At 42.7% G+C, this 24,460-nt stretch overlaps 1 protein-coding gene across 3 annotated transcripts in view; it reads right to left on the bottom strand.

The window, feature by feature from the left end:
* LOC122793445 (probable E3 ubiquitin-protein ligase HERC4) overlaps positions 1 to 24,460 on the bottom strand; it is a 1,684,714-nt gene that overhangs the window by 1,111,237 nt on the left and 549,017 nt on the right. For 2 of the 3 annotated variants that reach the window (XM_044061443.1, XM_044061444.1), the window contains exon 22: positions 6,356 to 6,539. The exons of the other annotated variant lie outside the window; for it this stretch is intronic. In XM_044061443.1, coding sequence (XP_043917378.1) covers positions 6,356 to 6,539 — 184 coding nt within the window. The remainder of the gene's footprint in view (positions 1 to 6,355; positions 6,540 to 24,460) is intronic. 3 annotated transcript variants of the gene reach the window in all.

Genomic DNA, 24,460 nt, shown 5'->3' with positions numbered 1-24,460 from the left:
TTCGGAATATAAAGATTTGAAGGCAGGTATAGTCTACAGGTTTGCTAATATAGATAGGAAAGAAGTGATATTAAACATGCTTTAAGATTTAAGGAAACTTGTTTTATATTGAAATATAATGCCCCTAGTTCCATTTGGGTTGAATCAAGAAATGAATTGGAGCTCAGTTATTACATAAACAAGTTTCATGTTTTAAGAACAATGTGCTATTTATTAATGTCTGTGACGCCATTTTAAACTGTTTTCAATTGGTGGTTTTAACAAGTGGGGTTTGTTATTGTTATAGATCAAGAAGGTTTAAATAAAGTAGAATTGTGGTCAGTTTTTGTGTTTTTTGCTAAAATATTGTCTTACTTTGGTATGTGCACTAGGTAACCCCCATGACAAATCCTGGGATCAACACTATTCTATACATCAGCAAAGAAAAATTGTCAGAAGCAGATTATATGTCCCAAGCCTAACATCTGAAAATGGGTTCTGGCCTGTTCCTATTGTTCTCTTTTCAAAGGAAACAGTATATACGAATAGTACTCCCTCAGGGATTTCGGCCTCCGCCCCTCACATATTGTTTCATTAAATACTCACTCTACTCCCAGTTTATTGCTAAACTCTAGAATAGTATCCCTATGCAAATAAAACTCCCCAACAAACAGTAGTTATAAATCTCTGCTTAAACAACGTCTTAACCAATCCTGGTCCTGTACTACATGCTTATCACAGGGTTAAAACTTTTTCACTGTACAATACTATCCAAATATTCTCCTTATACATAGTATTCTCAACCTTTCACTGAAATGTGAAAAAAAAAATTATACATAACTGGTGACTGTACAATCCACTAAGCTGTATGTGTGCTTTCTCTTTAGTAACTTCCACCTCTGTAAAACCTTAGAATTTGTATGTACAAATGTGATTACTGTGTATAAATGTAAATAAGACTATAATTACTGTTTGTTATAAATGCAAACAGAAATGTAAATGCTGTCTGTACATAACTGTAAAGAAACTTAGTATATTGCAATGTAAGCAAATGGAGCTTTTCTCCCCCGGGCCTCCACTGAAAATAGATATTACCCAGTCGGACATTCCCAGTAAACAAAGACAAATAAAACAAAGTAAAAAATAAATAATAAACAAAAAATACTGTCCGTATTTTTGAAAGTGCAGTATACTTACAAACTATGGTTTAATATGGGAGTAATTAGTTATATGGTATTACAAAACATAAGTTATTAATGAGGGGCAACACAGACCCAGATGGCATTGAAACTAGTGCTTTAAAACTAAGCACTCTGAAGGCATAGACGGCTCTAGAAAAAGTACAATTCTTGGTTACTGTTTGAGTAGTCAAGGGACATGATATACAAAAAATGACTGATCTCAACATTACTGTATTTTAAAATCGAAAGTAGCTTTTAGACAGTTTCTGGGGATAGTGAACTTTTGTAGAACTTTTATTAAGAAAGGCACTCAGATGGCTAAACCTTTATATCAATTGATAAAAAGAGATGTACTGAGTGAGGAAAGCCATTTACAAAATGTGCAAAAGATAGTTTTGAAACGTCTCAAACAGGTACTGGGAAAAGTCATAGCGTTGTGTAACATCATATCTGGGAAAAATCTTCTCAAAACATAAATAAGTGCTCAATTACTGTCAGTTGTTGCTAGAAAAGGGTGAGAGGAATAAGAAACTGCATTTTGGTGCATTATTTTCTGAAATAATGGACAAGGTAGACTCAGCAGAGGTTCGTTGTAACTAAAATCTGCAGCTGCATACTGTGGCTGGATGTAATCAAATTGTAATTTGTTAATCATTCCCCAATTAGATATCAATTTTTGTGTAAGGTAGTAGGAATCAGTTTGGAGAGGATGGATAACCAGACATTAGTATTATGGGAAATTTAATTATTGTAAAAGTAATACTGTGAGCCATTCTGACGTCATTACTGCAGTTTAAAGGAGGAATATCATAAATGTACCATACAGACTGGTTAACAAAGTAAAACTGTAAAAGAAGAGCCCAACAAAGATGCTATAGACATGTTCACAGATAGGTGATTGTTTTTCTTTGCAGGGATGCTAATTTAAAGGGGTGCAAATTTAAAACTAGTTTTGTATTAAGGATACATTCAACAGCGGAAACAACAAGGATTAAATACCCAAATTATTGTTTAGCTCATAGGGTAGGACTGATGGCAGAGACCAAGGCAAGAGATGTATTCCCTGGTAGGGATCAATAGTGCATTAATCTTTTAGGGCTGTAGTTATAAAGTAACACGACAAAGAAGTTGTTTTATCACTTCAGATAGTATAAGTGCATTGTTTGGAAACCAGTTGAAACATATTTCAATAAGATTCAAAGTATAACAGAATTCATTGCAGTTTTCAAGGTAAATGCATCACAGTGAAGTGTAGCATCTATGGTAGCAAAATGCAATAAAACTGATGCATCAAATAAAGAAACTACTTCCTTAGGGTGAAAGGAATATGTTAAATGTATACATAGTAAAAGAGATGCATAGGACTTAGGAAGTTTATACAGGAAAGATGGTGTAGTGAAAAAAAACTACTGCAGCCTGAGGATCAAAATGTTTTTAGAGGAAGTAATATTTTTTCAGAGAATAATATATTTGAAGACCAAAACAAAAGAAGGTAGATTCATCCAAAGATTGTGCAGGAATAAATAATTACACAAAATTATTTTACTAGACATGGTAGAATGCCAGAAATAATCACTATGATGACAGGAAAATAGCAGACAAAAATGTACAGAGTTATTGAATATTATTGTAAATAACACAATATTCTTGGAAAGTAATTAAGTAATGGCAAAACTTAAACTGAGATAGTTACAGTCTGTAAAATCTAAAAAAATATATTCTGTAAACATATCTATAATCTGGTGTATTTGAGAATACATATCTATGCAGTTTTTCAATTTCTATGTCTTTATTCCTATCACACTGTAATACTCAAGTCTTTATATAACATTTCTTCACATTTTCCTGATCTTCTCTCACACACTGTTTAATTTGTCTGTCCAGTTTGTTTACTTCATTTTTCAAAGTAATAGTTCAACCTCGTTTCCATTACTACATTTTTTATCTCTCAATTTAATTAACTCATTAGCACCTATGTAATGTGGAATTTCACACCTTCAGCATCCTACACACATCTTACATTCCAAAGCATTTTCAGAAAACTTAACTTAAAAAGAATAAGATAAACAAATTAAAATATTTTATGAACAATAAAAGATATTAAAGCTGTACAAATAGCAATGTTATCAGTAAGAAGTATTCCATAGAGGGATATAGTCAGTTCATTCACAGTCTATAAACGCACACAAGCCTAAATTATATTTTCAGCTAAATTTTCATCAACAAATTGTCATATCTTGGAAACTATACAACCTAAACATATACTGTTAGAACATTTTGTTAACCAGATATTAGCTTTCAGTAGAAAACAAGACATTTCTCTATGAAGGTATGTTTATTGAGATAGTTAAATAAATACAAAAACATATTCTTAATTATGTAATTATTATTATAGATAATGATGAAAGTGCAAATATCAAAGATAGTTTTCCTCAAAAACTTCTAAGGCTTCACTTGATGTCATGTCATTGGTTTTTGAAGTATTATATATGGGTCTATATTGGGGCGGCTACAATGGTGCAGTGGTTAGCGTTGCCGCCTCACAGCAAGAGGTTCTCTGGTTCAATCCTCGGCTGGGGTGCCTTCTGTGTGGATTGTTTCTTTACAGTATGACTTGCTGACTCATTTATTGTTTGGACAAGGCCTAAATCTGCCAAGGCCTCCAGTGATCTCAGTCCTAGGTGTACTAAAATCATTGATATTAAAATCTCTTGTATTATTAAATTTTTGTTTGACTCAGCAACTCTGACAACAGAGTTTAGGAGCGTGTTAAATTTGCCAGAGAACCTGGAAGGGGGAGATAAGTCAAAATAGGGTGAAACTGTGAGCCTTATTTAGAAAAAAAGCTAGGCAAAATTACTAATCCTCAAACTCCTCTCCGTTGAACCCTATTTGTTGAAGTCTTCTTCTGTTGCATGATCGTTTTAGTGAACTTCTTCCCACAGTAAGTAACTGGTGGGCCATTACTGGCAGTTTGCCCTTTTTCTCACTGTAATGCGATCTCTGATTTGGTATATTTAGTTAGGGGGTGTGGGTTTTAAAATGCCGTTTTTAGTGTACTTGATAGGTTGGCCAACTTTTTACTTACTGTGGGAAACTGTTTCACTGAAATAATTGTTCGATGGATGAAGTTTTGACGAAGAGGTGTTCGATATTTAGGGGGTTCGCCGATGTAATATAGACCCAAAAGCTTGATAAGCATTCATTTAAAATGGAATTTTATCCAACACTAAGATATAGATGGGGCTTCTGGAAGGTAAGGGTCCCTCCTGCAATCTTTTTACATGCCCAATGAAATAAGTACCTATAGCCTGGTCTCTGATGGAGGGTTTAGCCAAGAAATTTGTAATAGTTACTGTTTTAGGGGAATCAGCAGACAACCAAGCATCATAATTACTTTGGTTTGTTGATTATGTTGCCTGCATTCATAAGCAGCAATTTATGTAATGCTGATTGAACATCCCCACATAGCAGAAGAAGGAGTACAATGGGAGGATGAGGAAGATTTGATTTTAGAAATCTGGATGGGTTAGATAGAGGTTAGGGGTCAGATGTGATGCTGCGCTTAATGGAGTATTTATATGAGTGTGTGTATGTATGTTTATGTGCATGCATACGCAAGTGCGTGAGTTACTGAGATTAAGGAGTATCTTGACACTGTGGTTTGGAGAGAAGAGAATGCTGGGTCAGGGTGCTTGGTAAGTGATAAGGTGCTGTTTCCTACAGAGTAATAAGTAGGAAGGAGACAGGTGTTGTGAATTTGGAAGGTGCTGTAGAGACATGAAGAAGAGTGTGCATACGATTGTGAAGATTACCTGGGGAGCAAAATATGTGAAAGCTTTTGGGAATGTGTAACCCTGAGAATGGAACAAAGCATAATGCAAGCTTAGAAGAGAATACAGACAAGAGGGAGGAGGAAATAGAGACATCTTGATAACACCTGGAGACAGAGAATGCAGAGTAGTGTAATTGTGTCTCTTATTACTACTAAAAGAGGTGAGAGGGCAGTAAAGATACTTTTATTCCTGCACTGACAGAAATAACAAGGGAGGTAGTATGAAATTCTTCACTATCACTGAAAGTGTTCAAAGCAAGATAAGTCATAGATGAAGCAGAGGTAATGTGTAGGGTACAAATGGGAGTCTTTTTAACTTCAAGAGGAGGGTAGTATGAAACACAAAATGAACACATTGATTGTCCTTGATTGCAAAAGACGGTCACTGAAACTGGGTAGAATTTTTGTTATTGTGCAATGCCTAGGGTGGGGCATACATTTATGTGATATGAACCCTGAAAGTGTGTGGAAACTGAGTGAATGGATAACAAGTGCTTGCCTGGGGAATCTCACTGTGGGGGGTATTTAGTTAAGGGGAATAAGACAGAGAGGAGGAGGAGGAGGAGGCTCTTGAAGCAGTTAAGGCAGGTGAGATTTATGGGGGGAAGAAAGTAATGAAGTAAGGCTTGCTGGACAGACTGATGTAAAGGAAGGACAGTGGACAATACATGGTATTCTTAGAAAGCCATATACATTTCTTGCATCTGTGGAGGGGAGTATAGGCTTCAGTTTCAAATGGGGGCACTCTGCAGAATAGAAATACATCCCAGTTATGGTTCTACTGACATACTAGCCAACACTTGCAGACTTCATGCCATCATTTGGGAACCTTTGTGGACTGATACATACCAGTGGGGAGACAAAACAATGAGAACGCCTGCCATCAGACTTGTACTGTGTAACAATATACACTTAGCGTGTCATGAATTATTAAATATAAGCTTTAAACATTTAAATTGAGAAGGGCTTAATAATAAGGTAAGAAATGCTGGGCATTTGATAACATTCCGATGACCACAGGAAGTAATGATAGAAGTTTGTGATGACAGGCAGAGATGGTTATGTGTAATCAGTCTTTATGTCACTAGTTTATGTAGCTAACACTTGCAGTGGTCTTGTGAGGTATTTAACTCACTTGTGGTTCAAGTATCTGTACATAAAATCAAGAGAGAGAGAGAGAGAGAGAGAGAAAATGCTAAAAGTTTGATTAATTGTTATAAAATCCCTGCTACCATTGCAATTAACATTTTAATAATCCTGCATCCTACACCATATGCAGGCATCAGTCAGAAATCTTATGAATCTTTTAGATAAAATAACAATTGGTACTAAACAGGTAAACGAAATCTAATTTGGTTACCTTTTCCAATTGTTCCCAGTCATATACTGTATTTCCATGGATTATTGCCATGAGTTCAACAGGAACAAACATTGCCCACATGACATTACTGCATCCTTTTTTAAATCCATAAGCAAAATCTTCAAAGTTTTTCTTCACAGAGGTATTGAATACATAATCCACATAAGCATCGACATACTGCTTTCTGCAAATAGTCAAAAAAATCAGAAACTGATTCCAGTAGATATGAATGGAGAAAACTTAGGATGGCAACAAAAGCTGTGTTTATAAACTAATAGGATCTGAACACTTTATATACAACAGTGTATTGTTTTCAACTTTTTGTGTTATCTCCTTTTTCACATGTTACTGGGACAATATTTGCTATGTAAGGGTAGGCTGACCCTTTCAGAGAAGTGTACTTTTCATATCTGAGTCAGTAAAACAAAAGACCACTGGTTGAAATTCATCTTTTACTTTATAATGCATTCATAGTTTCTATGAAACATAACTGGAAGAAAGAATAGTTCTTAGAGTAAGTCTGTTGTATCCCCATGACTGACTTTAGTACAGTAACTTGACACATGATGGATTGTTTCACTATCAAACTAGTAGTATAAACAGGGAAACAGAAATGTAGGTGAACAGACGCGTGGATGCAGTCCACACAACAAATCTCAAGGTTCATCTAGTTAAAACATACAAGATGTTCTAATACATCAGCACAGGCATCTGTCTTCTTCAAGTACTTTTCTGAATCCAGTGCTATCTGACTGGGCTTCTTCTATCCGTTCCTATATAAATCTGAAGTTTGTCACTAATTTTACCTTTTACACCTCTGGAAGCAGCCCGTTCTATTCACATTACTGCTTCATGCATGTATTACTTGGCTGCCCTCCTGACATAACCATATGACTTTTCATTTGTGCTCGTGTGTAGTCAGACTACTGTTTCTGATGAAATCTTTCAGCAGTAACTGTGTTGATACAGTTATCCCACTCCACAAGGGGGGAGCCACCACGGACCCCAGGAACTACCTCCCCATTAGCCTGATGAGCCTGGTCTGCATGGCCATGGAACGTATCATCATGGAACTTATAAACAAAAACATTGGTAATCTCCAAACTCTGGACCCCACCCAGTTCGGGTTTGTAAAAGGCAGATCATTTCTCCTAAACCTGATAGATTTCTTTGAAGCAGTCACCAAAGCCGTAGACAAGGGTAAGGTGGTTCACACAGCCTATCTAGATCTTGCCAAGGCTTTCGACACCATCCCCCACTCTGGAATTATAGATAAACTCACTAAACTAGGTATAAATCCCTATGTCACAAGATGGGCTGCCAAATGGCTCACTGACAGAACCCACACTGTGAAAGTAGCAGACTCCAAATCCAACTTCAGACCAGTGACAAGTGGAGTACCATTGGGTTCAGTCCTGGGTCATCTCCTGTTTGGTATCTACTTCTCTGAAGTACAGGCTAACACAGAAGATCTTTGGCTAACGAAGTTCGCAGATGACTGCAAACTAGGAGCCATAATTGAAACTCCTAATGATGTGGACATCCTACAAAAGGGCTTCACTGAGACAGATGCCTGGTGTCAAAGCCATGGCCTCAAGCTCAATGCCAAAAAGTGCATTGTCATCCCCTTTGGTAAAAACTCTGTACCCATGAACTACAACATAGGCGGTAATATACTTAACACCAAAAGTGTGATAAGAGACCTTGGGACACAGGTGGACAGTAATCTCTCCTTTGATAATCACATCGCCGCAGTAGTCAGGAAATCCTTCTACTTGGCACACCTCATCACAAAAGGTTTCTCATCCAGAAAAAAAGAGGTCATTGTTCCACTCATTAGACCCATTACAGAGTACAACGCCCCTTTTGGTATGTACCTCACAAGACATCTATAACAACTGAAAAGGCCACAGAAATACCTCACAAAGAGGATTACAGGCCTCAAACAGATGCCCTACGCAGACCTTCTCAAGAAACTCCAGCTTTACTCCGTCGTATATCGCCTACTCAAAGGTGATCTCTACCTAACATACAAAGCTATGTGAAACCCAGAGCTGTTGGACATGCTCCACTTAAAGAAATCCCAATCCCTCTGAGCTACATGCTCTAGGGACCTAAACCTTGTCACCACAATAAATAGAACATGCCGGAGGGATAGATTCCTGTCCCAGAGACTTCCCATACCCTGGAATAAACTACCTATCTATATCAAACAAAGCTCCTCATTAGCAATCTTCAAGAAAAATCTTGATGATTGGATGGGAAATAGGAAGTTCACCCCGGGGATCACGTCTGTGGCTCTGCTCGACAGTGACACAGGAAAATGATTTTCTTGGGTGGCAAAAGCCAGGGTACCTTTTTGGCTGGACTTGTATAGGCCCCAGGGCCAATAGCCTAGTACCTACCTATGAACCTATACTTGTAAAAAACTCAGAAATAAGACACCTGTGCTTGAGCAGAGAACTGGACATGCAAATGAAAGTCACTGATGGATGGGAAATTACTGCTGGGATGGGAAATCACTGGTGAGGTGGGCTGACTGCAGGTTTTGCTTCATGGTTTACAAGTCCCAAAACCTACTGAATCTTGCACTTTATAAAATAGTTTTGTTCTGCCATGTCTTAGACTCAGGGAAGTTAATTCAAATACATAAACATTTACCCAAACTAATTCAAAGTCTTAACAAAAATTTCTCACTTACCTACTTTGGATTTTCTTACATGAAATCATTGACAATTCAGAAAGTCAAAATTATGCACCTGTAACCGCCTGAGTATGTAGTATTATTTACTTTGCTTTCATATAATTATTTTTGCTAACTGTGAATTACTACCTTTTAATACATAGTTTAATAATACATCATATACAATGTCCCTAAGGATTGTGCGAGTGATGGCCCCCTAGGTTGTGACCAAGTGTTGGCCTGTGAGCTTGATGCTGAGTTCCTGTGATTGCTGGATCTACAGGATGCAGGAAACATCTAGTCATTGATCTGGCAATGCTGTGTGACCTAGATCTTGACTGAAAATTTCTGCTACATGTTACGGAAGGCTAATGAGGCGTGCCTGCCTTCTTTTGTGTTTTGTCATCATTAATCAGGGCAGCAGTATTTGGAAACATGCAGGGTGCAGTCTACCCATCTCCAATGTGTGTGGACAGTCCCCTGTCCTTGTCGAGTTGTGTTTCCAGTATGAATTTAATAAGTCTTTACCAGTCTGTGCATGCAGGTGGACAAGGACACTGTGTGTGTCATCATACTGCATGTGAGGATCGTCAATGCATTGTCCTTGACCTCCACCATTCCCATGTACAAGGGGAATTCCTCATGTATGTCCTGTAATATTGTAACCATCTCCACCTGACTCGCAGTGGCACTGGCATGTGCCTGAACTATGTAATGGTATACCTGGTGCTTTGTAGGTCTCAGGAGCTAACTGTGAAATGTGCCTTCACCTGGCACCCCTTTGAACAGGTGTTACAGTGGACACTGTTACCTCTGAAATAGTAGTATCTTCATCAAGATGTTTGGCTTGTTCACAGGAAACTGGTGTTGAGTTATGTGGTGTCCCACCCACACCCTGTTGTAATGCCATTTCATCACTGGGTTGAGTATTTTTGTCCATATCACCGTCTATGGAATTTTCTACCTGCTGATGGGTGAGAGTAGGTGGGGGGTCCTGCCAGTACACTTTGTGACTGTGTGCTACTGTTCCCTGTTCATTTTGTGTCACAAATGTCAGAGTTTTACATCATCATTGACAGCCATTCTGTGTCAACATCAGCCTGCTGTGTTGAAGCACAGTAAGTGGTTGATTCTGGTGCTCAACCTGCAAAGAAATACGTGTGGAAATAGTTAATGACACGTGACAGGCGGAATGACTTATCTGGCAAGAGACAACGGACACATTTACCACGCTCACTAAACAGTTTCTGTTACATGTGATGTGGCTGGGCCATGTAGTGATGGCAAAATATACGGGTCATATGTGCACAGGTTTCATGACTGGTAGATCCATCCATCCATCCATCCATCCATCCATCCATCCATCCATCCATCCACAATGCCTTTTTCCCATTTTTGCACATGGGGTCAGAGTGTTACTTCAACACTGACAATCATCTACAGCCTAGGTTTATACCACCGGATGGCTAGCCCTGCTGTGGTAATTGTTTCACACCACACACTCACATGCACACTCATAGGTATGGCCAATTTAGAGTATCCAATCCACCTACTGCATGTCTTCAGAATGTGGAAGGAAAGGAAAGGAAACAGGAGCACCCAGAGGAAACACAGACAAACACAGGGTGGGCATGAAACTCGACACAGGAGGCACCTCAGATGAGAATTGAATTGTAGAACCTCTTGTTATGAAGGGATAACACTACCCGTTGTGCCACTAGATGTCAACATAATATATTTAAATAAAGTATTCACTAACCTACCACACTGCATGACTGTGGTCGCTGCAGTTTCCTGAAACTACTTGTGTCTAAAGCACCTCTGATGGTTCAAATGATATCTTCATCTGCATCAAGGTCATCACCGTTATAAAGACAAAGTACTCATCACCTGGAGTTAAAGGTTGGATTGTGAAAGGTCCACTGTCAGTGCTGCTGCAAGCAATAGCACTGTACCTAGCTTTTATCCTTGCCTAAACCTACCAGGTTAGTTGCTCTTTCCTACACTATGCCAAGGCACAGCTCCTTCCCCCTACTGCATTGAAGCCAGCCACTACTTTATTCTAGGCCTTAGATCTCTCTCTGCCTGTTTTGCCCCCCCCCCTTTATTAAACATACATTTCCCATATGTCCTCAGACCATCCATGAGAATGCGGTTTTCCTCTGGAGTAAAGCTGTTTCTGCAGTGCATTGTTCCTGTTGTAACATTTTTTAACCTGAAAGCAAATATTTGCCCATAGTTAAACCTGTCTCCTTCATGGCAGCCTTGACTGATGAGTTGTTTTTGCTGTGTCTTGTTCCATGCTGCAGCAGTATTTTATATCCTGCAAACAAATACTGGCCCACAGTTGATCCATTCTCCCCATGTAACACATACACTAGTCACATTTAATTCATGCATGTTCATAATAAAATTTACACAAGTGTATCAACTGTAGTAGCTGTACTGTGGGCAGGATTCACGAAGACTTGCACGGAGTCTAAGAGTAGTGTAAGACTCCATGCAGCCTTCGCAATCCAGGAACAGCCCAAAGTCCGTGTAAGAGACAAGCTAAAATGTCTCTTACACGGAGTGGGCGTGGATAAGCTAATCACCTCACTTGCAGCCGAATAGCATGCAAATGAGGATGATTAGTGATCCAGGAAGCCCAGAACAGCCCGTGTAAGAGCCGTTTTAGCTGCAGAAATGTACTCAGTTGACAACTGAGTACGTTTCTGCAAAAACCGCAATGGAGCCATGTCAGCTCCAAATAAAGGGTGCATATGTGTCAGGCAGCATGCCAATGGCCAAATATGTGGCCATTGGCAAGGTAACCTGATGCAAATAGATTAAAAATATAATGTTTAAACCCAGCGCAGCCCTGCAAAAATGGGCTGCGCTGTATAAAACATAAAAACAAAGGTTATAAACCCACAAATGTGGGTTTTATGCAATACATGGAACTTCAATGCAGGGACCAGCAGACCAAAACCAACATGGCCACCATGTAGTGGTTGCTAAGGGGGGAAGCTGAGTCTAAGAGATGTAACTAAGCATTAGTAGGCAATCGGATGCAAATGAGTGTTAGGATACTGAATTCCACTGTCACATAGCAAATGAGCACAGTCTGAGTAGTGTAAGAGTTACAGAAGGGGGAGGAACAGTGTAGGAGATAGGTGACATCACAGGGGGGAATGGTAGAAAGAAATGCAGTTCATTGGAGGTCAGAGTTACATGACAGATGTCAGACAGATATCATGGAAAGAGGTGTGCCACTAGATAAGCATGAGAAAGTCAAGAAATGAAAGGTGTACACTGTTGCCTACACCAAAGTTTCTTGCTGGGCGTGCATGCGCACATGTGCGTGCCATGAAGCACGAGTAAGACAGTGTGCACACGTGTAAGGCAGACTGAGCATGTGGGAGCATGTTGGGAGATGTTTAACACTGTTTTCACGGGTGTGCGCGCGTTTTAACCAGAATAAGCAGATTCTGAACCGTGCAAGCATGTGTGCGTGTGTGTAAGCCACTGTGAGCATGTTTCTGCTGGTATGCACGCTGCTCCCCCCTGAGGAAACAGAAAGGAAAAAGGAAGCAACAGAATTCATAGGAAGCTAGCAGGGAATACTGCTGGAGCTAGCAGGTGGAAACAATTAGAAGCAGGCAATTACATAGGCAGAATAGTAGCCCAGCCCAGCACTTAAAACTCTGCAAACAGCAGTGCAGGATGTTTCTCTCAAGAGACACTGCAAGACAGGAGTAAGTTATTAGAAGTGAAAACTGAAAAAGCTGAACTCAGAGCAGAAATGTTAGGGGCTGCCATAGCTGTCATAATGAGACATAGGTGACTTGCTGAGGGTGGTGACAATGCAGATGGTGCCAGACAACCCACAGTGAGGAGACGGAGAAGAGTGTACAGGCCCAGGGTCACCTACCATGGGTTACATGAGCTGGAGATAGTAGAGCACTATAGAGTGGACAGAGACCTCCTGCAGCAAATAGTGGAGCTGTGCAGGCCACGCCTCACACACAGAACCAACAGAGGGGAACCCATCCCAGTGGAAACCAAGGTATGTGTTGGCCTAAGAATACTAGCAACAAGTACCTTCCAGAGACCAACTGGTGATATGATGGAGATATCACAGGCATCAGCCTCCAGGGTACTGCACCAGTTCCTGGATGCCATGTCAGAACATGTCGGTGATCATGTATATTTCCCCAATGCCCGTGAGGTATTGGCCAGCAATATGCGTCTCTTCCAGCAAATAGCAGAATACCTTGAGGTAGTGGGTGCAATAGACTGCACGCACATACACATCAAAGCACCAGCCGGTGAGCGGGGTAGGGCATACATCAACTGCAAGGGCTTTCCCTCCATCAACTGCCAGGTCATGTGTAATGCCCAGGGCATAATAATGAATGTGTGTGCTGGCTGTCCTGGGAGCTACCATGATTCCCACATCTGGCATTTGACGCAGCTGTACCAGACATTTGCCAATGGGGACATCCCGCACAGACACCTAGTGGGGGATGCAGGTTATGCGCTGGAGCCGTGGCTGATGACACCCATCAGAAACGCACACACACCTGAACAGGAACGCCATAATGAGGCACACGCACAAACACGTAATGTAATAGAGCGTGTGTTTGGGCTGCTCAAGTCACGGTTCCGGTGTCTGGACACATCTGGTGGAGCCTTGCAGTACACACCAACTACGTGTACCCAAATTGTCATGGTATGTGCTATGCTACATAATATGATCTTGCGAAAACAGCTGCAGCAGGACCAGCATAGGGCCGGGCCAAACAGCCCCCCACCATTGCCAAGGCCATCACAGGCAGAGCGTCACTCGGAGGAGGAACAACCTGAGCCTGCCCCAGTAGGCAGAAGGAGGCGTGCTCAGCATGCCCTGGCCTTGGCAAAGAGGCAACGCATAGCACATACACTGGCTCAGTAGGAACCCTGGGAATGATACCCCTCTCTGACTCACTCATATAATAACATGACATGACCTGCTCACAAACATGTACAGGGAGTGTAATATGTGCATCCGACAGAGGCAGCCCTGCAGCACCACCTGAGGCATGAATGCCATGTGTTAAGTAATGTAACACCATGTACTATATGCACACCTGAGGACCCTGACTAACATCCTACCCTCACCAAGCATCATGCCACAATATGACAATGAGATGATCAAGTGCAATAATTGACTGAAGTATCGCAGTTAGTCAAAGGGGATCCAATGTGTGCCAGCCTGGGATGACATGCTGAGCATGACATAATGCTCCACCTGCTAGGACTGGCGTGCACCTATCAGTGCAGGCCGTATGGATACTGGCAAAGGCTGTTGTTACCCACAGTGTGCCCTGAATAGGTAAGGCTCAAAACACAAACCTATCTCCATAGGTATCAGAAGGGATAAGAATAAGATAAGGGATAAGTCGAAACAGCAAGATGCATGCAGTCTAAACTCACCCAGTATGGAGAATGCTGATATCTGTGCTGTAACAGAAAACTGAGTCAAGGCTCACAACAGCACCCTAACACTACCAGGTTACAGCTCATACTGTGCTGTACAGCCTCAAAACATGGAACAAGCTACAAAAGGAGGGTGACTAGCAAGAATTGTCAAGGATAACCACACCCCCATGTTGGTACCACAACAAGAAGCAGCATGGACTAGCCATGGTCAAGTAACAGTGGCTAAAACTGCCCCCCAGTTTATAGCCTGCTACAGACTACCATCCCAACACCAGGAACTGCACCTGGCCTATGCTGGAATACATGAATATATCAAGTCCTCCAAACCACATTATATTGGGTGACTGAAAATACCAAGACATAGACTGGGAGCATTATACTAGCTCCAACAGTGTAGGACAAAAGTTCACAGAATCCATAAACCAAAATGCCCAGGAACAACGTACCACTCCCACAAGAGGGGTAAGCATACTGGATGTGATAATTAGCAACATGGGTACTGGATGGCAAGACGAGAAGTGTATTGCTCACTGGTAAAACCAGACCATAGAGTAATCACACTGGATATACAAATCCTGACCACAGTCCCTGGCCAGAAATCCACAGTGGAAAACATGTGTAAAGCAATATTTGCACTCCTCCAAACTGATGTGGAATCCATTAAAGGTCCTGTGCAGGTGCAAAATATGGGCCACACCTCAGAACCTGTAATACAGCCATTCCATGAACACTGCCAGGAATGCTTGGATTATGCAATCCTAAATTAAAACAAGACACAATGCCATACATGCAGGCATCTGGCATGGTGGACACCAGCCATAACCAAACCATGCAAGAGAATGAGGAAGCTACTACATGACAGAGCAAACATAAACAATGAAGTAATCACTGATCAGTAGTATGGCAATAAAATATGTCCACACATACAATCCACTAAGGCCAGCCACAACAAGTTGAATCTGTGAATCCTGAGGCAATGTTAGACCTGCCCCAAGTACACAGACAACCCCCAACTCCACCCAAGAAATACAAATATATGTGAGAGATGCAACCATCTATTCAAACTGGAGGCTGAGCTCCCTCAACTCAGTACTCCCAAAGCTAGTCAGGAGGAGAAGGTAACCACACACACCACAAACACAGTCCCACATAGACCTATCACAACTGCAAACCAAACACATAAACACAGAAAAACATTCCCGGAGGCACAAATTACAAACACAGCACACCAACAGAGGCCTCTAAAGCAGACACCCAATCAAACAACCTCCAAACATAGCAAATGCAACACATAGTATACAAAGCTGGTGTGCCAAACAGTCACAGGCCAGAAGGAGAAACAACATGCCTGATACAGTTGTAATAGGTGACTCCATAGTCAGACACACTGCTGTCCCGCACACCAGACTGAACAAGGGAAAGGGTACAGTAAGCTGCCTGTAGGCTGCCACAATACGCCACATAACAGAAGTATGCAGGTTACTCCAAAGCAAGTAGAAATATGATGCAGTCATAGTCCATGCTGGTGTGAATGACCTGAGATGTACCTCCCTAGACTACATGAAAAGAGACATAGATGAGCTCTCTGATTATGAAGTCCAGGCCGGTATGACACTCACCATTTGCAGCATCCTACCCTTACCAAGAATAATGCTACAGTACAAACATGGTATGATCAGTCATAGCAAGTGGCACACTTACTTGTGTCATTCCAAGGGGATCCAATGTCTGTCTGCTTGGGATGTCATGCTTGACAAGCCACGCAGCTGTTCCTGGGATGGTTTGCACCTGTTACCCCTGGGTGTCTGGATATTGGATAAGGCCTTTGCCACCTCCATAGAGCCTTTTATAGGCAAGGCTGAAAAGACTAAAACACCACCCTAGAAAACATAAGTGTAAAGAAACATAAGGGTAATGCTGATCAATGCCAGATGTATAAACCCCAATATGCATGTTCCCAAGGCCATCCCCAGTATGGAGAACATCGATGTCTGTGCAGTGACAGAAACCTGCTGCAAGCCTCCTGACAGCACACCAGCACTACCAGGTTATACCACATATCATGTGTCATGGCCCCAAAACCTGAAACAAAACATAAAAGGAGGGTGAGTATCCATATTCAGCACAGACACCCATACGTCCAGGTAACTGACAATGCACAAGGCATTGGAGTCAACCCATGTGCAACTAACTGTAGGCAAGACTGCTGTACTGTCTGTAGCATGCTACAGACCACACTCTCACACACAGGAACCCCACCCAGCCATCCTGAAGACACTGGACAGTATGAATGTCCCACCAAATACCAAACAAGGTACCACAAATTACCACATAGGTGGTAAACCATTATGTATGGAAGTAGTAATCAGTACCTTGGGACACAAGTGGACAGTAACCTGTTATGTGACACTCACATTGCCAATGTGGCTAGGAAGACCGTCTACATTGGACACCGTATCATGAAAGGATTCACATCTACGTCAACAGAGGTCATTGTGCCCCTATACTGTTCTCTTATCACACCCATAATCTAGTACAATGCCTCATATGGGATGTACCTTACCTGACACCTGCAGCAGTTAGAAAGACCTCAAAGGTACCTCACCAAGAGGATAAAGGGTCTCAAATATATGTCATATGCTGCCTGGCTGTAGACACCCCAGCTGAATGCAGTCACATACTGCCTACACAGAGGCATTGCATGCCTGTTGTACAAGGCCATGCCCAACACAGGAGTAATGGACATGCTCCACCCCAGAAAACTCAAAGCCATCGGAGCTGTGAGAGTGAGAGATGTCAACCTCAACAAATAATGAAATAGGATGTGCTGGAGGGACAGATACATAATCCAAAGGCTCTCCACACCCTGGACCAGAATCCCACTCCATGTTAGGCAGAGCCCCTCACTGACACTCTTCAACAGGAATCTTGCCAAGTGGATGGATGATTGCAGAGTTACACTGGGGGTCTTCACTGTGTCATGTCCAGACAGAGGCACAGCAAAGCAAATCATAAATGGCCATAATATTCACATAGCAAGGGGTGGCAAAAGCCACACACACTCTGGCTAGGCTAACAAATGCCCTAGGGTGGATAGCCTAGTATGAACCTATGAACCTATGAAGATACAAATTGTACAGGACACTAAGGATAATCCCAAGGCTTTCACAACTGATGGTAGGAACTGTGTTGGGAATTCACAGATATGCTCTGAATCACACAAATATCACAAACAACATACCAAACACACACACATATTGCCAACATACATCCTGACAGGTGCAGTGCAACCCCCAGAATGCAGAATATCTATCCCAGCAGACTGCTGGCCCCTGACATTGCAGATGCTGAGGTAACAGCCAGCATCTACAAAGCAAAACACACAGCAGCAATGGTATGAGATGGTGTCCTGGGCTGAGTCCAACATGGACTCCAAGACGAATGGAATGCCAAATCACACTACTGCTCAATGTCAGCCTTACCACAGGATATGTACCCAAAGAGCAGTGCACAACAACAGTGGTCCTTCTCAACAAAGGTGTTGCCTGAATGGATACTGAAAACTACCACCCCAGAATCCTGAGAAGCTCGGTCTGCACAACTATGGAAAGGATCAGCATGTACCGCAGACATAAAGATATTGGGGACCTACTGACACCAGACCCTACCCAGTGTGGCTTTCTTAAGTGCAGATCCTGCCCCTAAACATGTTTGACTTGATTGAAACAGTCATTAAGGTCATTGATGAGGGCAATGTGGCCCACACAGTGTAGCTGGACCTTGCAAAGGCTTCTATACAATACCCTATGTGTTCATTATAGATAAGCTCACCAGCTTAAATATAAACCCCTATGTCAGTAGAGGGGTTGCAAACCAGACCAAGGACAGAACAGACATGGTCAGACATGCTGCAGCCATGTCAGACTACAAACCAGATATAACTGGCATCCCACAAGGCTTGTTCCTGGGATCTCCCTCGTCTGGTACATATGTCCCATAGGTACAGGCAAACATGGAAGGACTGTGTCTGAACATGTTTGCAGAGGACTACAAACTGCTCACCATATATGATCCACCAGCTGGCACAAGCATCCCACAAAAGGGCCACATAGAAACAGACAACTGGTGCCATAGCCATGTCAGCAAGCTAATTGCAGAAAATTGTATAGTCAACCCCCATGGATATACAGTAAGTGCCCACCAATTACCACATAGGTGTTAACCCATTACGTAGTTAACATGTAATGAGAGACCTGGGGACACAAGGTGATAGATATCCTGCATTGGACAAACATGTGCTGTAGTGTTTACAGAAACATATCATATACCCAGCTAATCATGAAGGTTGTCAGATCTAGAAAAGGGGAGGTCATTGTGGCTCTGCAGTCATCCTTCATCAGTGTTACAATTGACTACAATAGCCCCTGTGGGATGTACCTCAGCAGACACCTCCATCAACCGTAAAGTCCCCAACAGTACCTCACCAGGAGTATCAAAGAGCTTGCACAGATGCCATGTGTTGCCTGTGTTGCTGGTATCAATAAACATGCTGCACCTTGTACAATCTGAATGGCAGTGAGCTATGCACATGAGAGACCTGAACCCCAGCACTGACTTACATAGGACAAGCTGTACTGCATGATCCATAACACAGAAGCCACCCCCACCCATGAGTGAACTCCCAGTACAGGCTACCCATAGAGTCACTTACCGATTTTCCTCAATAGGAATCTTGATGCGTGGATGGGAGATGGTAGCTTTATCCTGGGTATCACTGTCATGTCACAGGTAGACAGAGGCACAGTATACTAACCATGGCATATGTCATGGCAAACTCCACTTACAATGTGTGTCGAAGGACAAACACACTCTCCAACTAGCATTAGACATGGACTAGGGCACATCGCTAGTGTTTGCAAATGTACACCTATGTTGTGGAATACACTACCAATGTTGGACAAGCCTGGTTTAATTAGTTCATGTCTGAACAGAATGCAACATGGTCAGATGTACACAACTGGCCCCTAACCAGGCTGTTGTGCTCACTATCGAAATGTAAAGCAGTGATAGCACTAAAGCCCAGGATACTGTCCACCACAGTCAAAGTACTACCAGTACACTATACAGTACTACAATGTTAGGTCAGTGTGAAAGGATGTTGACAACTGTATACAAAGTATCCCATGCAAACACTGCAGGCACAGTATAATCCTGTTGTGTTCACACACAAAGCAGTTGTACAGTAACTACACAACATGACACACAACACACAACCATAAACGGGTGATATTTGTTGAAGTTCACACTCATCCACAAATGTGGTGGGCTGCAGAGTTCACCATATGGAATGCTCACACTGGGCATGCTCACACACTTGGATAAATGAGACATATGTCAGACAACATGCCATGGGAAGGCTGAACTGGGCATGCTCACACACTTAGGCCAAATCTCACTTTAGCAGTTGGCCACACATATCTGGTATTTTTACGTGTTATTCCAGGAACCAACCACATTACAGCAGTCTGCCCAGTGCATGCAGTTAAATGACTACAGAGACATACGTGATATAGTGGATCCCTCCCATATGCAAACATCTTCCACAGATGCACAAGTTGTTCATACAAACAGGGAATGTTATGGCAATAAAGACGTGCAAACAGTCTATCAGCAACAAATAATGTGCATTTGACAATTAAACATATGGGTGTAGAGGTCAACACTAGGCTGTTTGCCTTAGGGAATGACAGCTTAGCCAGAGTGTGCTTGGTGACTGCCTCCCCACAGGATGCACATTCCCCTTTCTAAACACCGATGATGTCAGCACCCTATAAGTATAGCAGGAGAAAAGAAACTTCCCAGTAATGCGAATAGCGCACTCTGCTAATGCGTCCGTCTCAAGTGTCATAACATAGTTAGGTAGGGGTTTGAATCCTGCAAATGCTCAGTGTGAGTGGGGTTGGTGTGTTTTGCAAGTCTGTGGGAGAGAAATGTCCCTTTTGGCAACTGGGAAAACACACTACAGGATGCACATTCCCCTTTCTAAACACCGATGATGTCAGCACCCTATAAGTACAGCAAGAGAAAAGAAACCTCACAGTAATGCGAATAGCGCATTCCGCTAATGCGTCCGTTTTAAATGTCATAACATAATTAGGTAGGGATTTGAATCCTGCAAATGCTCAGAGTGTGTGTGTGTGTGTGAGTGGGGTTGGTGTGTGTGCAAGTCTGTGGGAGAAAAATGTCCCTTTTGGCAACTGGGAAAACACACTACAGGATGCACATTCCCCTTTCTAAACACTGATGATGTCAGCACTCTATAAGAATAGCAGGAGAAGGGAAACCTCCCAGTAATGCGAATAGCGCGCTCTGCTAATGCATCCGTCTCAAGTGTCATAACATAGTTAGGTAGGGGTTTGAATCCTGCAAATGGCAAGTTTGTGTCTTTGGCTGAGGGGGGTTAGTGTGTGTGTATGAGGGAAATGTCCCTTTTGGCAACTAGGAGAACAGACTACAGGATGCACATTCCCCTTTCTAAACACTGATGATGTCAGCACTCTATAAGTATAGCAGGAGAAGGAAAATCTCCCAGTAATGCGAATAGCATGCTCTGCTAATGCATCTGTCTCAAGTGTCATAACATAGTTAGGTAGGGGTTTGAATCCTGCAAATGTGTGTGTTTGGCTGAGGGGGGTTAGTGTGTGAGAGAAATGTCCCTTTTGGTAACTAGGAGAACAGACTACAGGATGCACATTCCCCTTTCTAAACACTGATGATGTCAGCACCCTATAAGTACAGCAAGAGAAGAGAAACCACCCCATAATGCAAATAGCACACTCTGCTAATGTGTCTGTCTCAAGTGTCATAACATAGCCAGATAGGGGTTTGAATCCTGCAAATGGCAAGGGTGTGTTTTTGGCTGAGGGGGGGTTAGTGTGTGTGAGGGAAATGTCCCTTTTGGCAACTAGGAGAACAGACTACAAGATGCACATTCCCCTTTCTAAACACTGATGATGTCAGCACCCTATAAGTACAGCAAGAGAAGAGAAGAGAAACCTGCCAGTAATGCAAATAGCACGCTCTGCTAATGTATCCGTCTCGAGTGTCATAACATAGTCAGATAGGGGTTTGAATCCTGCAAATGTGTGTTTTTGGCTGAGGGGGGTTAGTGTGTGTGAGGGAAATGTCCCTTTTGGCAACTAGGAAAACAGACTATAGGATGCACATTCCCCTTTCTAAACACTGATGATGTCAGCACCCTACAAGTACAGCAGGAGAAGGTATGTGGCATGGACAATGACTGAGTCATATGTGTCCATGCCTCTGACCAACCTGCATGCTTGTGTTATGTAGTGGACCATAGTGCCCTACAGGCATATCACTGTGACCTGCCCCTTGTCCAGCCTGGTGAGCATGACCATGCTGTACCGGACAATAACGGTAGCTAACACAACTGTGGCAGGTGTGTTGTCTAGCCATACAGGCTGTGAGTGGCACACAGCATTTGTGTGATGTGTTCAGGCATAACGTATGCCTGTGTGCCAGCTGCAGAGGTGTGTGCCGCTCAGGCAGGATGCTATTCTAAGGCTCCACGAATGGCCCAGTGTGTTCACGTGCTTGTATTGCTGTCAGTGTAGGTCTACATCAGACTGGTATTGTAGTCACTGTAGTATTGCATGCCACCTGACAGGTTATGCCAGTACTGGGTTCAGAGTGCTTTGTCCCCAGTTAGGCTATGTGGTTCCATCTCATACATGTGTTGTACGTCCATGTGTAGGGGAGAGGGTTGACTGTGTACATGTGGCAGCTGTGACATTGCCACATGACCCACATATTCCACAACTGTAGCATAGAGGTGACTGACAACTGACCTTTGAACATGCTACCATAGTATTGTGATTGCCATGGTGATTAACAGCACATAGGGCTAATGGGGAACAAGGTACATAGGTTCATAGCGTCATACTAGGCAATCTGCCCTAGGGCATTTAAGAACCTAGCCAGAATGTGCTTGGCTGTTGCCATCCAATGTAAATATATCTTGCCATGCCCTTTTGCCGAGGTTAGTATACTGTGCCTCTAACAGTGACACAGAAGTGATAACCGGGGTAAACCTACAATGTCCCATCCATTCATCAAGATTCCTCTTGAAGAGAGTCAATGAGGGACTCTTCCTAACCTGGACTTGTATTTTATTCCAGAGTGAAGTGAGCCTCTGGGTTATGAATCTGTCCCTCCAGCATGTCCTATTTATTTCAGTGCTGAGGCTCAGGTCTCTCAAGCATGTATCCCGATGGGATTTGGATATTCTCAGGTGCAGCATGCCCATTAATTCCGGGTTCAACATGGTGTTATACATTAGGCACAGATCGCCTCTGAACAAGCGGTATGCCACTGAGTAGAGCTGGGGTTTATTTAACCGGTCAGCATATGGCATCTGTTTGAGCCCTTTGATCCCTCTTGGTGAGGTACTTGTGGGGTCTTTCCAGTTGCTGTAGGTGTCTGGTAAGGTACACCCCGACAGGGGGATTGTACTCAATTATGGGCCTGATGAGGGATGAGTAAAGAGGCACAATGTCCTCCCCTGATGTAGATATGAATCCCTTCATGATGGGGTGGGCTATATACAATGTCTGTCTAACCACTTTGGCCACGTGGTTGTCAAATGAGAGATTGCTATCAACTTGGGTCTCCAGGTCCCTAATTACTTCTTCTGTACATAATGGAGTACCACCTATGTGGTACTTTGTGGGCACTTTGTTTTTGCCAAAGGGGATGACTATACACACTCTTGCATTCAGCTGAAGGCCATGGCTCTGGCACAAGTTGTCTGTTTCTATGATGCCACTTTGGAAGATGCTTGTGTCAGCTGGAGAGTCGATTATGATGGCCAGTTCGCAGTCATCTGCATATTTGGTCAGCCACAGTCCTTCCGTGTTGGCCTGTACCTCCGATAAATATATACCAAACAAGAGAGGTTCCAGGACTGAGCCTTGTGGGACACAACTTGTAACTGGTTTGGAGTCTGGCATGGCTCCAGCAATTCTAACCATGTGGTTTCTGTCCTTGAGCCAGTGTGCAATCCATCTAGTGACATAGGTGCTTATATTTAAGCTGGTGAGCTTCTCTAGAATGCCCAAGTGGGGTATTGTTTTGAAGGCTTTTGCGAGGTCCAGGTAGGCTGTGTGAACCACCTTCCCCTCGTCAATGGCCTTGGTGACTGTTTCAAAGAAATCAACCAGGTTTGAGAGGCAGGATCTGCCCTTAACAAAGCCAAACTGGGTATGAACCAGTGTCTGTAGGTCCACAATATCTATATCTATGTGGTCCATGATGATCCTTTCCATAGCTCTGCAGACCAAGCTAGTGTGGCTTATGGGGTGATAGTGTCCAGGATCCGTTGAGGCACCACCTTTCTGTAGAGGGACCACTGTTGCTGTACGCCACACTTTGGACACATATCCTGTAGTAAGGCTGGGATTGAACAGTAAGTTTATGTTTGGTAGTAGCACGTCTTGGTGGTCATGTAGGACACAGCCCGGGACACTGTCTCGTCCCATTGATGCAGTGTGTATTGCTTTGGAGAGGGCGGCTCTTACCTGAGCATCCGAGATGCCAGGGGGGCAGCACTCTGCTGGGATACATATTTGCCCTTTCAGTGTGAAGGGGGGTGAGAAGGTTGCACTGAACCTGTCAGCTAGAATGTTGGCAATGTCTGTAGGTTTGGTGTTTCTATTAACATTATGGACAACCTCTGAGCATATCTGGTTATTACCACCCAGGTTCCTAACATAACTAAAGAAAGCCTTGTGATTATCCTTAGTGTCCTGTGCAATTTCTGTCAAAGCTGGCCTTAGACAATCTTATGAGTGCCTGTAGTTATTTGCTAATACTGATCAGTGATGCCTTCCCTATTTGTGAATTTGCTGTATCATTTGGTAGCTTCCTCCTTCTATTGT

This window comes from Protopterus annectens, chromosome 2.part0, assembly GCF_019279795.1.
Source record: "Protopterus annectens isolate FY-2018-M chromosome 2.part0, PAN1.0, whole genome shotgun sequence".
NCBI lineage: Eukaryota > Metazoa > Chordata > Ceratodontiformes > Protopteridae > Protopterus > Protopterus annectens.
Note: the sequence above shows the minus strand (reverse complement) of the source record. Positions and strands in the feature narration are given on the sequence as shown.